The sequence below is a fragment of the Gobio gobio genome (assembly GCF_949357685.1).
Source record: "Gobio gobio genome assembly, chromosome: 22".
In the NCBI taxonomy this organism is placed as follows: domain Eukaryota; kingdom Metazoa; phylum Chordata; class Actinopteri; order Cypriniformes; family Gobionidae; genus Gobio; species Gobio gobio.
In genome coordinates this window covers 27,475,600-27,493,134 of record NC_137118.1, presented here as the reverse complement: position 1 = coordinate 27,493,134, position 17,535 = coordinate 27,475,600, and the positions used below count along the sequence as shown (strand labels likewise).

At 37.9% G+C, this 17,535-nt stretch overlaps 1 protein-coding gene across 4 annotated transcripts in view; it reads left to right on the top strand.

Annotated features, from left to right (window-relative positions):
• nrg1 (neuregulin 1) overlaps window positions 1–17,535 on the top strand; it is a 97,138-nt gene that overhangs the window by 59,273 nt on the left and 20,330 nt on the right. Inside the window, exon 1 of one of the 4 annotated variants that reach the window (XM_079805366.1) lies at window positions 2,755–3,939. The exons of 2 other annotated variants lie outside the window; for them this stretch is intronic. In XM_079805366.1, coding sequence (XP_079661492.1) covers window positions 3,282–3,939 — 658 coding nt within the window. In that variant the 5' untranslated portion in view covers window positions 2,755–3,281. Of the gene's footprint in view, window positions 1–2,754; window positions 3,940–17,535 lie in introns of those variants that run through there. One more of the 4 variants, XM_079805365.1, reaches the window with a different exon arrangement.

Sequence of the window (17,535 nt, the reverse complement as noted above, 5' to 3'; positions counted from 1 at the left end):
CATTAGGACCCATACAGACAACAGGGTGAGCCTGCTGGCCTCACTAACACATCTTCCAGCAGCTACCTAGTTTTCCCAGGAGGTCTCCCATCCAGATACTAACCAGGCTCAACCCTGCTTAGCTTCAGTGGGAAACCAGTCTTCAGTCTTGGGCTACAGGGTGATATGGCTGCTGGATGTGTTTCCACTTTATATATTTCATATTAACATATTCAATAATTGAAAATTAAATTCTCAGTCCTCCTTCACTTGTAGATCTAGTGTTGACATATAAACTAAGGTTATAGTTTGTTGCTGTGCAGTGAGATGCACAGTAGCTGTTTCACGCCACAGCTCTCACTAAATTGTGTTTGTAAACATGTTAAACATTCTTTTAATAAGGAATTTAACATTTTCTTTAGTTGTTTGAGAGTATGTCCAGCAGGACATTAGCATCTGTCCATACAATGAGAGTCCACTTCCTCTCTTCTGTGAGAGTGAGGGGTCATGGCTGTTGACCTGACCTTATGACCCTGCTGCATACACACACCTCATGTGCGTTTGATTCCCAGCCTAATGGCAATGAGACGTGGGACAGCTTAACAGCCCTGAGGGGACTTAAACCCCTCAGTATCTGCTTCATTTACCCCTGCAAGGGCTTTTGCTCGATGTCACGTGTTGTGTGGTCACTAATCCCAGCTCATCTGATAATGGTAACAAGTTATCAATCCACGTCAGTATTTGAGGGCTTAGTTAATGCCAAGGGGATGTGTATATTTGTGTGCATAAAATAGTGAGTTTGAACATCATCATTTAAAGATCATTCAAAAACGTACACAGACAGAGATGATGCCAAGGATGAGTCTTAATTCGACTAATCTGTTAAACAGATGGCCTCTGTCTGTGATAAGATTTGGAGATCCTCATGTTTCAAACAGGTGAATGAAAATGAAACCTGTCAAGTCATATTGTACCTCAAAATCAAAACAAAGAAATTGTTTTGCACAAAGAAAAGGATTTTTTTGTGACATTTTTATGATGATTTAGCTATTTTAACTGAATTGAATTCTGAATACTGTAAAGCAAAAAAAGTTTTGTTTATTGTATGTTTAATTTAAGATGATTTTAATAATAAGAATGTTGTATTATAGTGATAAATCTGATTATCAAAAGTAATGGGGGTGGGGGGTCTGGATGACAATTTGTGGGGGGACATAAATACTTCACAAAAATAAAAAAAGAAAAGCATCTTAAGCTCAACTGAAACACAATTTAACTTATTTAGAGGTTTAGTTTCAGAGTGCCTTAATTTATTAACCTGTTTTTTGTTTGTAATATTCAGCATGTTAAATCATTCAGCCATATGTTATATAATAATATGTTATATAATGACTTTTATGCTTCCATATTATATAAGGGCCTTAAAGACAAATCACACTGTGTTAACTGTGAAATTGGCTTTATTTTGAGATCACTGAAGAAAATTAATCTAATGGCAATGAAAGACCATAGTAATGAACTATTTGAACTACATAATAGTGACAAAAACAGTTAATTAGTAAAGCCCTTGTTCTTACATTATGTGTGACGTGTAAAGAAAACGCCTCATTATATTAAAGCACACTGATTTCCGGTGTGGCTGCAGTATTCCCTATGGAGTCTGTTCCTCATTCAGTATTTATTGGTCATGGATGGGGGTTCTGGACCGCCCGCGATCTCTCGGCCCCTGAGTCAGCGTTCCTTCAGCATGTAGAGGCAAATGTGATTATAGAACAGTAAAAGGCAAACTGAATATATACCAACATTACTCAAACAAATCAATTTAGCCTTTAAACAACATCTCTGTTATTTAAAAACTGGCATTTGATTGAATGATTAAACCTTTCCATTCATGTTTTATTCTCATTTATTATCAGCACCACTGCAGTGTTATTGAGTAAAGATAATTCTTAAAATCTGATCACTTGTGTCAGTTGCAATATCTACCTTGTGAAAAGCTTAAGCAGTAGACTTCAGATGTCCTCAAATTGTAATATGAAATACAGTACATTTGGGAAGTTGAAGAAATGTTTGTAAAATCTTTTATAATTATTATGCATGCAGTTTTTATGGACTCATATTGATTTAAAGAATTCTATGAATATTTGTCATTTAAAAATTATTTGTTGCACCACAGGGCAACTACTGAAGACAAAATATAATTAAAATGGTGAAAAACTTAAGCAAAAATGGTGAGCAGAACCTAAATACACATATTATCTTATATAGTCATATAAATTTGAACATGAAATCTGGGGGGGGGGGGGGGTCTGTGAAAACATTGTGTCAACTACCTACTAATGCATACTTTATTTATTGTAATTGTGTCTACCATCGCCCACCCTTCCTTCTTGATACAGTTCTGGTTATTAGTCATTGAAAATAAGCATATCACTCGACCACTAATAGAAACAATAGCAGCATATTCCCCTGAGAAAGCATCCCATCAGTGTGTGTGATACAACTCTATCCTCATCCACAGCAGAATCAATGACAGAGAGAGAAAGAGAGAGAGACTGTCTCATTCGCTGCCGTTCTTCCTAATTGGATCAAGCGCAGACTTGCCCGACTCTCTGCTTTGTGTTCATAGTGGGAGAGGAGAGAGACACTAGGCAGAGTGAGAGACAGAACGTGTGTGTTGGTGTGATGGATAAGGAGAGGGAGAAAGAGGAGGGGTGTAAAAAGGGGTGTGTGTAATCTTCACTCCTATCTCCTCGTCCTTCCGTGTGGTTCTGTGCGCAAGTCTTTAACGACCGGCTCTTACTACGCTCCAAGGAGCCGCCGCTTTGATCAGACATACACCTGCTGCTTGCGGATGATTCAGCCTTTTTCAGCAGCGGCTGGCAAAGCGTGACAGCATGAACCGCAGCCCCCTCCTCCAGCCCTGCCCCCAGGTGAGTGCTGCACTCTCTCCGGACCTCTCTGACACGCTCTGAGGCGGGATCCACCCTGGGGCGGCCTCACACATCTGCCTTCGGAGCATATGCCTTATTTATAGACTTGCTGCCTGTGTTTTTCTTCCTGCTTCTTTGGAGACCGTGAGAGCGACCTGGGCGACAGAAATTAAAGCAACAGAAGTCTTCCTCTTCCTCTTTAGTAACGAGGTTAGTCAGTTGAGCATCGTGTCCGAGTCCCTTCCCCCTCGCTGGTGATCTGATAATGGAAAGAACACTTTATGAGGCAGCATGCCTGCCGCTGCTGCCGCAGCACTAGAGGGAGGTCTGCTGCACATCTGCTTCTGAGAGACAGAACGAGGGGGAGAGATGAAGTCGGAAGCAACGGAGGACATCTCAGCTGGACTTGCATCTCAAGTGGCTCCTTCAGAAGCCTTGTCTGAGGTCTCCACGAAAGAGACGCCCGAGCAAGCGGAAGAGGACGTGCCGGGGAACGGCGACAGCTCTGAGCGTGGTCCACTGGGATGCATGCCTTTGCCTGTGTGCTGTGTGTGCCTCGATCTGGAGCGGGTGAGTAACTGCGTCCGCTCTGAAAAAATCTGCATCCTGCCCATCCTGGCCTGCTTGCTGAGTCTGGCTCTCTGCACCGCCGGCCTCAAGTGGGTCTTTGTGGACAAGATCTTTGAATACGAGCCACCGACCCACCTTGATCTCAAGCGCATAGGACAGGATCCTATAATAAATTCGGACTTCACTCAGAATCCATTATCAGTCTCACCTTCTACAGTCACCCCATCGACTGTCCCAGGACAGCCCAAAGTCTTTGTGGAGGGGGAGTCCACGGCCGGTCCCTTTGAGGTCCCCTCATCTAAGGTGGCTATTTTAACACCCACTGCAGCAGTGACTGTTCACACGAACTCTGTGTCTCCACCCAGCCCCAAGAGCACTTTCAAACCTGTCCAGAATGGCACTGCAAACCAATATCCATCTCAAACTCTGGAATCTAACGATATTGTTCCAAAGACATGTAAGTACAATCTGTGTTCCTTTAGGGGTCATTTGGGGTCTAGGTCTAGTTATCAAAATGCAGTATCTTCCTTGAATAATGAAAATGCTCATTTATACCCCTGATAGTCAATTCATACTGGATCAAAGAACATTATTTGTTTGTACATTTAATCAACTCGTTTCATAGTAAGGTAAGAGCCGGATGTGAGTGCCGCTGTGTGGTATTTCACTTCAAAGCAGACGTGTTGTATCTTGTTAGTCGTGCTGCACACTCCTGTGACTAAGCCCTGGAAGTATAACTAACTCGAGATGGGCGTCGATAGTGACGCAGATGCCCCTTTGAAGCTGCTTGACAATTGTTATCAAATTTAACCACTATTACCGGTTACCTGCCCACATGAGTTGCATCAGACTACGCACATGAGTGTGTGATAATGCAGCAGTGCTGCAGTGAGAGGAAGACACTTCCTGTTGGCTCTGCTCCATTTCAAGGTCAGAGTCTCCACAAAGACTAGCCGATACCCTTCCAGAGAAAGATGATCGTCAGTAATACTATCTGCTCTCCACCGTGACTTTGAGAGCTTGAAGAATTATAATGGCTGGAGGACTGCCAGACTTCCACTCTCGGATCTTGGATCTCCCTCCCTTTCCTTTTTTCTCCCCAGTTTTTTTGGTCTGCTCTGACACTTTTAGCAGTGTGCAGTGATGCACTGTCATCCTGCGAGAAGTTTCCTGAAGTCAGCCTGATAATGCAACTATTTGCATTGCAAATATTTGTCTATTTCTATTTCAGTATATTCAATGTACTCAACAGTACAACCCACCAAAGGGACTGTACCTTTATCCATAACAGCTTAATTTCACAATTTTTTATTTAATTTTGTTAAATTATAATAATTCTGATCTGACTTAACAGTCGATTTTTGCTTGGAGCTCAGAGTATTTCAGGTGGACCAGAGATCTTCCATGACTCGATCTTCATAACCTTACTTCACCTCAGCATTTTGCCTCACATGGCTGCAGATGCATACTTTGCTTGAATCAAGTGCTGCTGGGAAGCTCAAATACCCTCCCACTGCAAGCACTGTGATCAATCGTCTAGGCCTGAAATGGAAATGCAATCGGTTTTGTTGGACATTTCAGTCTAAATCAATAACAGACAGCAGATCAGCTGACTAACAAGGAAGCTTTAGTTAAAGTGATTCTAAGCCTGATGAAATACATCACGAATTTTGTGAGATGAAAGATCAGGACAGAAATATAAATGCATCATGGATGATAAATGCATCATGGGTGTGTATATGTGGTGCTTGTATGTTCTATACATGCAATTAACATCATCATGCATTGCATTAGTACTTCATTGTACTAATTACATGTACTTCATTGTACTAATACATTACATGTACATAAGCACTCAAAAGCCTGTGATTCTATTAATAGAAGCTCATTGAAATATGTTCTAAATGTAGACATGTTTGTTAAATAGAAATTGCTCTATTTAGTTGAGTACAGGCAACTCAACTTTAAACAAATTAGTTCAATCAAATTCACTTTTATTTAGAACTTTCTTTTCGGACACATTTTAAGTAATCTGAATTGTTTCATTGTTTTGAGTTTTATGAACTTGTTTCTTTTAATTTAGACACATTTAAATTTAACTCAAACTGGGCTGGGATGTATATTTCCCAGCATGCTTTGCTATGTTAGTTTTTAAGAGCATGAGCTTAGTTTGAGAACAGATACACAGTATGTTAAATGTTTTATATTGCTGTACTCATTCAGCAAGTTCTATGCTAATGCTATCAATGCATTTTGTTACCAATTACCAATGTAGCATTTATTGAATTAGCTACTTAAAGCTATCCAATTTTCATCTACTAAAAATATTTAAGTTGATCATTTTAATTTAAATGTATGAATTTAAAAAATATATATTATTTAGTTTTTTTAGTTTTGCCAACTTATTTTGGTTAACAGTGCACAATATTTCCAAATTCAGAGGGTTTTTTGCTGTTTAACATGAAACACTCATCTCTCATTAGGAGTCTATATTATTGATGTGAGCAGACAATGAGCAAACAGCTTGTAAGTGGAAAATAGAGAATTTTGCCAAGCTGCAATTGTTTACATGTTGTTTTAGAGGATATTGTAGAGTAATATTCTCACAGTGAAAGATTACTGTAATGGTTCTAAATACTGGATATACATGCTGTCTGTGGGCCAACCTAGCAGATTAGTATTAATATGAGTTTTGTAAATAACTTTTTCATGTTTGGTACTGTAGTTAAGCACAGTGTTTCCTTTGCCACGTAGTAAAAAATCCCACTGCACACCACTAAAGCTAAAATAACACAAAATTGCACAATCATGCATTGCTTCAAATGTCATATTAAAACTGATTATAATATTAAAAGTAGTACTCAAAATTAAAGTGAAGCATGAGCTTAAGTCAGGTAGGAACACAGTTAGTTCATAGGTGGGTAGCTATGATGTTGTTGGTAATGATAAAACAACACATTTACATATTATCGCTGTCGGGCGAAAACCTTGTATTTTTTTCATTAAACAGTGTTTCCAAAGTTGGTGGCTTTATGTATGGTCAGACACTTGCATGTGTCATTATAATATTAAAATGGTATGAAGATCAAGCTCAAATGGAGTTACAATGTTTTTGACCAGTGAATGTCTGTCACTGGAACGGCCACATCTGAGGCAGTAAGAGCATCGCATTATATGTTTTTAACAACTTACAGGTAATAAAGTTTATTGTAGCTATACAATAAACTTGTATAGCTTGTTGTTGTTGTTTGGAAAACACTGGTTTAGCAAATAAACAATCAAGAACGTTTTTTGTTTGTACATGTATGGGAATCTTAGGTTGCTCAATTGTTCTTCAGGTCAGTGTGTTGGTATGAGTTCTTTAAAGCACCAGCTCATAGATGATTTTCTACACAACTTGAGAATGTCAAGGTCTTTGTGGAGCTTCAAACTCTTCTCCTATAGCATCAGACAGATGTCACAGCTTCATGAGTCTGCTTGTCGTCTGACTCTGGTCTACAAGTGTCTTTGTGCTCAGGTACAATTCAACCTTTCAACATTAGTATTGTATTGTATTGTAGATAGGTAACGTTATCTGTCTTAGTTCTCGTATATTTTGGGATGCCTTGTGTGAACGACCTGATTCAGATCTAACTGCAGTATTTCAGTGGGACTAAAGCCAAGAATCAGGCTTGGCCTGTCTACAATGCTGAAATTATTGATGTCCTGTGTGGTAACAGCACTAGAAGTCCATGGATTTTATTTCTGGAATAAAGATTAGGTGAACAGAGGCATTATAGATTGGATTGCTGTGTCCTTGTATATTTTAGGATTCTGCATCATTTTAATCAAATCATATGTAAATGATTGTTCTTGTCAGACTGTATGAACATTATCCGTCGTAAGCCATGTCACACTGTAACATCTAAGTTGTCATTAATGTCAGACTGTACGATAGTCAAGGAGCGCTAAAAACTAACGTACGCAAGAAAACTCATCCGGAGTTTTATATCATCAATCAATGACGCGTTCGGTGACAGTGAGCTGCATTACACGCAGGACTGAAATGGTGGCTACAAAGAAATCTCAAGCGCTCATTTTGGTCATAGTTTGTCTTGAAAAACAACGATAATTTGACAGACGACGTAGGAGAAGTCAAACTGCAGGACTGTGCGCCAAATCTTCTGACACTGCAAGAATTTTGTCTAAACCCGGTGCACACTGTGCGATTTTGGCCACGATTTGGCCGTCTGAGACAAATTTTGAAATCCTAAAAGATTTCTCTGATCCTAGGCTAAAATCTGAAGTCTTTGATCCTTAGTTTGATATGTGCACCGTCAACCGATTAATGACCATTGCGATCAAATTTTATCTCTGACAAAATTCTGGCAGTGTCAGAAGATTTGAGGTGCAATCCTGCAGTGTGACTTCTCCTAGGACGACCGTCAAATCAAGAACCAATAGGAGCGCAGAACCTGATGACGCATTTCGTGCGACAACATCAAATCACAACAGGGAACATGTCGGAAAGAGTCAGGTGAATGAAAAATGCCACCGCTTGTTTTTGTTGTTTGCTGAACGCTACCATTGTGTCTGTGAATGCGGCTCACCGTTACCGAACGTGTTACGAATTGATGACATAAAAAGTATCTTGCTTGCGTCCGTTTTTCGCGTCTGACTGTCATACAGTCTGACATAATGACAACTGAGATCCTACAGTGTGACATGTATTACATCGGGGATCATGTTCGTACAGTCTGACAAGCAACATTCGCAAAGGATTTTGAAAAATCGCACAGTGTGCAGGACCCTTAAGGTAAAAATTTTATCGCAATGGTCATTAATCGGCTGCCGGTGAACATGTCAAACTAACAATCAAAGACTTCAGATTTTAGCCTAGGATCAGAGGAATCTTTTAGGATTAGCAAAATTTGTCTCAGATGGCCAAATCGTGGCCAAAATCGCACAGTGTGCACCCAGCTTAAGGAAATTCATGTTTAACCTTCTGTTAACATTCACTAAATCTGTGCTGTTCTGTGATACAGAATTGATGAACACACAAGCTTATGCTAGTAGACAGTGAAATGGAGCATAGTACTAAGTACATGATAGTAAACATACATAAGCCATAGGTCTCTATCCCGTAAAGCGTGCTGCTCATAAATGCACAGCACTGTGAACTCATTGAATAATGTATAAATAACTTCCCATGGACTCCTGCTGATGGCTTTATCGATCAGTGTTGCGCGTTTCAACCTTTTAAAATGTCTTCCTTATGATGTCACAGACACATTTCACATGTTCTCATCACCATTGCCATCAGAACTTGAAAATATAATGTAGATGATTTATTACTTAGCACTCCTGAAGAAGCTTTTCTGTGCTGTGATTTTGTTCTCAATTTTTCTTGAGCATTTCATGTTTCGAATACACTTACTGTTGTTTTCACTTTATCCGTTTTAATTAAGAAATAATCTGTGAAGCTGTTAATTACATTATTTAGTCTGTTCTTGCTGCTTTTGTTCATTATAATGAGGTTCATACAGAGTTCATGCTCCGCTTTCAGTAGATGAGTTCTACCCGTCGCAGCGACGCCTTTTACCTCTAATAATGAATGTCTTATGGATTGTTTTTTTTTTAGCTAGACGGCAAATGTTTCGACTTTTTAATTGCAGCCACTGTTGTAAGTGTTTTATTGGCCATGTGATGTAAATGCCAATATTTTTGAATACTTCTATTTTTTTGGTGTCTACAAACAGGGAACACACTATCATAGTGCTTCTCAGCTGGTTTCAAGGATCCATTTTACATAAAACAAACAAAACAAAAATTCTTAATGTTCTTAAAGCTAGAGAGTCTGCTGGCAAAAAGAGAATGTGACAGAGCTCATAATAAATTAAGAATCAACATTGGCTTGGCTTTTCAGAGATGGCGTGAACTGATGGATTTTAAATGTTGTAAAAGCAACGAGTAGATGATAGCGTTTTTATTACTCAACGGGCGAGTAAGGTATTTTATTGAACAGATAAATTGCCATATGAAGATCTCTAGCAGAGTTGACTGTAAAGCATTTTCTGTTGTGAAGGCTCATATTCAAACACACTCAAAATGTTCTTCCGCAAAATGCATGCAGTTTTGTTTTTTAACTGCTAGAGGTCAAAAAGTTACATAGTGTGCCTTTAAAATCAAAACTGTACTGGTTCTATCACAAAATTCATAGACCCAAAATGATGCAAACGTATTAACATGACTTAATGTAAGACAAGTTGGTTATTAAATTTTTTTTAGATTTTTTATGGTTTTATTCTCTCAATAACTCACAGCATAAAACACAACAAAGCAAACTATGTTTTCCTATCTGGCATGACTTTTTCCCTGCTGACTGCGACCCACCATCTGAGAACCACTAGTATACAGAGTGGGATCCAAAGGCTGAACACAAATTATAAATGCATCTTTACCTGTGCGCATAAATGTGAATTGACAATGAGGATAATGATAATGTGCTATAATAACATGCACCATGTAAGCATACATCATCTTTTATTAGCTGTCTCTCAGGCGTTTCCTGTCCCATGAGGCCCATCTGTACGTGGTTTGAAATGTTTCATGAAGCTCATAAAGTCTCAGCAGCAGTATCACACATACAACACCCTAGGACATGGCAGAAATGTGTTTCAAACACCGAAATGAGTTCTATTTATCCAAACCCATCGCATGATCTCAGAAGAGCTGTGTTGCATTTAGTATTACATGAAGGTAAAGTTTAAAGTTTAATTAGGACAATTCACATCTCATTGATCACAACATGTTAACCCCTTCCATTACTACACCGAATCCAAATCTAAATCCAAACAGTGTATAGAGATGTGATTGTGAAATGGGGCCGTGGGGTTGATGAATTCATTACTGTAATGGAGAGAGACCAGCTGAGGCAAACATCTCTGATTTAATTATGCTGGAATGAAGTGGCATCTGGCAGTTATGAGGAAGGTAACGGTGCCGTTCCGAACAGAATCCTCTAATGGCCCGTCATGTTCGATCCAGTGACTCAGCACATAAATAATCGTCTTCTGATAATATATGCTAGACATCTGTCCTTAAAGTCTTTTGAGGCAACAGCTTCTGCCTCACAAATGTCCTTGCGTTAGATTTTAGGTGAACGTTTTTTATATACATAATTTGCAGCAATTTTTCCTGTCAAATTTTTAGCAGCACACTAACTACATTGATTAACACACACACACACAGACACACACGTTGGGTTTTATGTTAACCATGTTTTATACTGGGTTTGTATACTGTACAAATTGTATATTCTATCCCCTTACACTAAATTAAGGGGATTTTATGTAATATATCACACAAAATGTACTGCATTCTTACATTTACAGATATTAAGCAGACTAACTAATACCGAAGAGTTAGTTGACATGTTGGTGCAACGATGCTTATAGTAAAAGGACATCCAAAGTGGACAATCAAATTAAAGTTTTACCTTTTTCACTTATTTCAGATCAAGCAAGTCCTGAACAGCCAGTAAAAACAAAATAACTGTGATTGGTCACTTTGCATCTCTTCCTGTTTAAGTGGGTGGTTCTTGGCATTTAGATCTGAAACTGACAACATTAGTCTTTCAGTGATCTTAAGGTGTCTGATGGTGGATTTCACACTTATTGTGCACATAATTTCTACTTTGTCATTGCTTGTGGAGCCTTTGGTATCAGCAGAGGAACATAAATATTTCCACATGCTATTTGGCCTTCTTCAGTCCCTGGACTGACTGCAGGAAATTTAGCTATGAAACCTCATGAATATGCAGATATTGCATGTGTCTTTTCATGACCTTGTTTGGTGGATGGTAACAGGGTTTGAATGGATTGCCAAAGGCATTGTGGGTACAGCGAATATATGATACACTCCTGAGAACAGACCTCCCATGAGTCTCTGCTGCATAATGATATTGGTGAGATGCACATCAGTCTTATATTACAATGCACATGGACAAGGTCAGCGAGACAGGAAACGCTATGCCAGCAGCGGCTCATCTACTGGATGTGTGAATGTCACATGATGGATTCTTCTGAATCTGAATCATCATATACAGTAATAATAATGTAAGTTTATTTAATTGTATATACAGTGCATCCAGAAAGTATTCACAGCACTTCACTTTTTCAACATTTTGTTAGGTTATAGCCTTATTCCAAAATTGATTAAATTCATTATTGTTTTCCTCAATTCTACAAACAATACGCCATAATGACAATGTGAAAGAAGTTTTTTTGAAATCTTTGCAAATATAAAACAAAATAAAAATCATGATTCACTATAAGTATTCACAGCCTTGAGTGCCATGACACTCAAAATTGAGCCCAGGTGCACCCTGCTTCCACACATCCTTGAGATGTTTCTACAACTTGATTGGAGTCCACCTGTGGTAAATTCCGTTGATTGGATATGATTTGGAAAGGCACACACCTGTCTATATAAGGACCCATAGTTAACAGTGCATGTCAGAGCACAAACCAAGCAATGAAAGTCCAAGGAATTGTCTGTAGACCTCAGAGACAGGATTGTATCGAGGCACAGATCTGGGGAAGGGTACAGAAATGTTTCTGCAGCAATGAAGGTCCCAATGAGCACAGTCATCAGTAAATGGAAGAAAAACCACCAGGACTCTTCCTCGAGCTGGCAGCCTGGTCAAACTTGAGCGATTGGGGGAGACGGCCAAGAACCCGATAGTCACTCTGACAGAGCTCCAGCGTTTCTCTGTAGAGAGAGGAGAACCTTCCAGAAGAACAACCATTTCTGCAGCACTCCACCAATCAGGCCGTTATGGTAGAGTGGCCAGACAGAAGCCACTCCTCGGTAAAAGGCCGCCTGGAGTTTGCCAAAAGGCACCTGAAGGACTCTCAGACTATGAGAAACAAAATTCTCTGGTCTGATGAAACAAAGATTGAATTCTTTGGCCTGAATGGCAAGCGTCATGTCTGGAGGAAACCAGGTACCGCTCATCACCTGGCCAATACCATCCCTAAAGGGAAGCAGGTGGTGGCAACATCATGCTGTGGGGATGTTTTTCAGCGGCAGGAACTGGGAGAGTAGTCGGGATCAAGGGAAAGATGAATGAAGCAATGTACAGAGACGTCCTTGATGAAAACCTGCTCCAGAGCACTTTGGACCTCAGACCAAAGGTGCTTCAACAAAGTATCGAGCAAAGGCTGTGAATACTTAATGTACATGTGATTTTTTTTGGTTTTGGTTTTTATTTTTAATAAATTTGCAAAGATTTCAAACAAACTTCTTCCACGTTGTCATTATGAGGTATTATTTGTAGAATTGAGGAAAAAAATAATGCATTTAATACATTTTGGAATAAGGCTGTAACATAACAAAGTGTGGAAAAAGTGAAGCGCTGTGAATACTTTCTGAATGCACTGTAGTTATGGAGCAGAGGGTTAGGGTTAGGTGCTAACTGACAGAGAGGTGTTAAATATCAGTGAGTGTGCAGTCATCATTTGCTGCTCCTGTGAATCCGTATGTGTCTGTGGAGAGCTGAACTGGGTTTTTCCTAATGATCAGTCTCATTAACACCACACACACAAATGCATACTGAGCCAGAGAGTGACATGCGTGTGTTTGTGTCTGAGCTGAGCGTGTGGAAATCACATTCCCCTCTGAGCAGCGGCTGATTTCCCAGCCGTCCACATAACACACGGCTTTCTGGGTTTTTTCCTCCTCTGTTTGAGAGCTTAATGAGCACTTGAAAGCTAATGAGCAGACATCTGAGAATAGACAAAAACATACCATCACGCTTCTCTCCTGATGTGTGTGCTTCACATGCTTAAAAGACACTTCAATTCTTCTTTTTATTATACAGTAACCAAAAAGTCACAGTTTATTGTATTTCATCACATTAGAGAACAAAATATCAAAAGCAAGTGTTATTTATTTTAAAGAAAAATATGCCACCCACACTTTACAAACAAAACATTTGACAAAAATAAGTTTGTTCCATTTGAAATTATAAAACAATAACACAACAGATAAAAAGTATGGTAACTTTCACTGTTTGTGATGTGTTTGTGGAGCATGTTCATACGTGTGAAATTAATATATCTACAAAAAATCACCAAAACACCAAGTGATAAAAGAAAAAGTAAAACTAATGAAAGTTACTAAAGAAATAAAGAAAAAAACTGCATTTGAGACAATTTATCTGATGAATCACATTTACTGTATCACTGTAATCCAATTCATTTATGAAAAAAGTGCACCTAATGTATTTGTGCACATGTAGTGTACTTCTTGCAGAAAATATAATATCAATTATAAAAGGCCACTTAAATGTATAAAGAAAGTATACTGTACTTTTATGACTGTTTTTACACTTCAGTACACTTAAATAATGTACACTTTGTAATAATGTTGCATTAAATGTTTTGCTTAAAGCACATTTCAAATAATTCATTTTTAATCATCTTTTGTCATCCTTTGAAGAACTACACATATGTTGATGTGTTGACCAACATACTAAAGCACATATAAATACTTGACACAAGTTACAATATAAATGATGGTAACACTTTATTTTACAGTATCCTTGTTACACATTACATTATTGTTATTAATAATAATTGTTAATTATTATTACTCAGTATTTTAAAGTATAATTACACTGTAACACGGACACCTTAAAATAAAGTTGTAGCGAGTTTATTTTCAGTATATTACACTTTAAATATACATAAAAGACAATTTAAGTATTTATAAAATCACACATAAAGATGTACTCAAGGTCAAAAATCACTCTAAAGTTCAGCTAATTGCATTTAATATAAATTTAAAATATAATACAGTTTCAATTAATTGCAATTAACCTGCAATTAACTGTCTGAAAACCACGCTCAGTTCAAACTGTTCTTTTAAAGTATTATTTTCGGTGACACTTTAGTATGGGGAACACATATTCACTATTAACTATGACTTTTGCCTCAATAAACTCCTAATTTACTGCTTATTAATAATTAGTAAGGTAGTTTTTGTAGCGTTTAAGATTTGATATTGGGTGGAATTAAGGGATGTAGAATAAGGTCATGCAGAATAAGGCATTAATAGGTGCTTTATAAGTAATATTATCCTATAATAGCCAATATCCTAGTAATATGCATGCTAATAAACAACTAGTTAATAGTGAGAATTGAACCCTAAAATAAAGTGTTACCTTATTTTTCTAATAAATATTATTAAAAAAATTATGCTAATGTATATTTATTTTTCACGAGTGTTGTCATTGTTAATACATGATCACAGCTTTTCATAATCAGCACCTTGATTTGGTGCTGTTTGGAGCAATATTGAGATAATATATATAAGCAACCAGACCCTTTTTAGATGCTGGTCCAAGCACTGAGACAAAAGCCCTGATGAGCAGAAAGGCTGGCGCAGAGCGCACTGCGTACTTCCGTCTGAAATTGGGGATTAGTGCTGGAACGCTGGAGTGCTGAGACTGAACCACTCATGATCTGCCTTGAATATCCACTGGAACAGCTGCTCACAGAAGAAAAATACATGCCCTCTCTTAAACATAGGAGTATAAAAATTTGCCTTTATAAACTATAGAAATAAACTATAGAAATAATCGTAAAATATGTAGACCACTAACCGAAAATATATACCTGCGAGTGTGCGATATTAATTCAACTGTTACTCTCTTAGTTAATCTGTTAATAGCAGTGGGCAGTCAGGAATGATGTGTAGGTAGTGAGAGACGTGGTGCTGTGATTGTGATATTGCAGGACATCTGCCTCTCATGAGGGATTCAGCACCAGTGAGGCTACATTTGTTTGTCCTTTCTGCTTCAACAGCTCACAGTGAACATCTCGAACCCCATAGAGAACAACACAAACACACACTGAACACAATGACCTGCCCAATGTCACTCCGTATGTCTACACACATAATCTTTCAGTGACTGTGTTTGAAAATATTACATAAACTCCAGTTTACTGAACATTGAAGAAACAATGTTTCCATGTTTTATTTTCTTCTCTCTGGGTTTTGTGTTATTTTTGCTAATTGTCATGGTTGACTTGTTGAATTTAATTGCCTGTGCTGAGTAGATATGTGTTATTGCATTAGTATCAGAAAATAAGCTATAAGAGCACATGCTTTACTATTGAGACTTTTAGAAGCAAGACTTCAGTTTGTTTGTTTTGTTGTTGTTTTTTGTCAGGGGAGTACTATAGGCTATATTTTTTATATAAACTAGAAACAAAAGCCTAGGTTGAATACCTTCCCTCTTCATATAAATCATATTGTACTGCATATATCTTTGCTCCTAGAATCGGTAACACTTTATTTCAATTTTCTACTGACTAGAAGTAACTGTCAACTAACTCTCATTAGAGTATTAGTAGACTTTAGTCGATTAGTAGGACTTAATATCTGCTGACATTTTATTTTGATGCTCCCCAACATTCATTCTACTATAAGTAATATACTGTAAGTAACTTTGCAACTATACATGTCAACTTATTCTACTAACCTCCACAGTCTACTAATATTCTGAGAGTTAGTTGACAAGTTACTTCCGAATCGAATCATTATTGATTGATTTATTGATTTACAGTGCCAATTTCCTCAAGGAAAAAATATCTCTCAACGAATGCTGTAAACTATAGGGAACCACAGTTGGTCCATCACTATCATTAAATGTTAAAATTAGCTGATTTGTAGTCTACTTACATTGGTAACACTTAAGTTTAGGGTCCAATTCTCACTATTAACCAGTTGCTTATTAGCATGCATATTACTAGGATATTAGGCGTTTCTCAATGTCAAGGAAGGATCCTCGGAAGCCAGAATTCCGAGGATGCTACGTCATCGACGTCCGTCGAAGGGCTGTTCCAATGTTGAGGATCCTCGAAATTTCAACCAAGGTCTGAGTCCTTCGTTCGAAAAATATACCATATACAGGAAAGGATGCATACGAGTAACCTTCGCGCTCTTAGCGTTCTCAAATCACCCACAATCCTATGCGCGCAGCTTTGCTATCTTGTTAAAAAAATACAAAATATCGGACGTTGGCGGAGTCAGAGCGTTAACGGGGCAATATGCTTTCAAGTGTAAGTATTTACGTTACCAAACATTTGTTATAACCGTAGTAAATATAAGTAAAGTTTAACTTTTAAATGCCAGTACAGATTACAACCTTATTGATATTATACAAATTACGTTATTGATGGCTAACGGACCTTTTCACTGACGTAATGAGGCTGACGTGCACTTGCTAGCCTGTTCCATTTACGTGTTCTCCGAATGCTAAAGAGGAGCCTCGCCTAGCCTCTGAAGGAAGTTACTTGGAAGGACCAGTCCTGCAGAGGAAGGTTACTTGACATTGAGAAACGCCTATTGGCTGTTTATTAGTACTTATAAAGCATGTATTAATGGCTTATTCTGCATGACTACATCCCTAATCCTACCCAATGCCTAAACTTAACAACTACCTTACTAACTATTAATTAGGAGTTTATTGAGGCAAAAGTCATAGTTAATAGTTAGTTAATAGTGAGAATTGGACCCTAATCTGAAGTGTGCCTTTTTTTGTTTGTTTTTTAAATATAACAATGGTATAAAACATTCAAATGGTGGCTGTCATTAAAACATGACATTAAAACATACATTAAATATTAAAGAACAGGTTAAGTAAAAATACAGTGAATATGTAATATAGTGCATACTTTTAGCAAAATGCTCCTCTCCAAGTAAATTTTTTCCAGCTTACTATCATGTTTTTGGTAACTGAATCACTTTCCTACAATCAATGTAACATTACATGCACTAACTATTTTATTGACGCCTTTCTGTGGTCAAAACAGATTGAGAGATTACATGAGGCATGATACGTATTTCAGTAAGTTGTCCTGTATCTTTCAACATTCCTTCTGATGTTCATTCATGTTTATTTGGTGCTGTAACTATAGTAGTAAAGCGGAAGAGATGATCAGTTCACGTGTGCTTCGCTTAAACTGAGGGGTTTCAGTTTCAGCTTTACTTTTTACAGTTTACT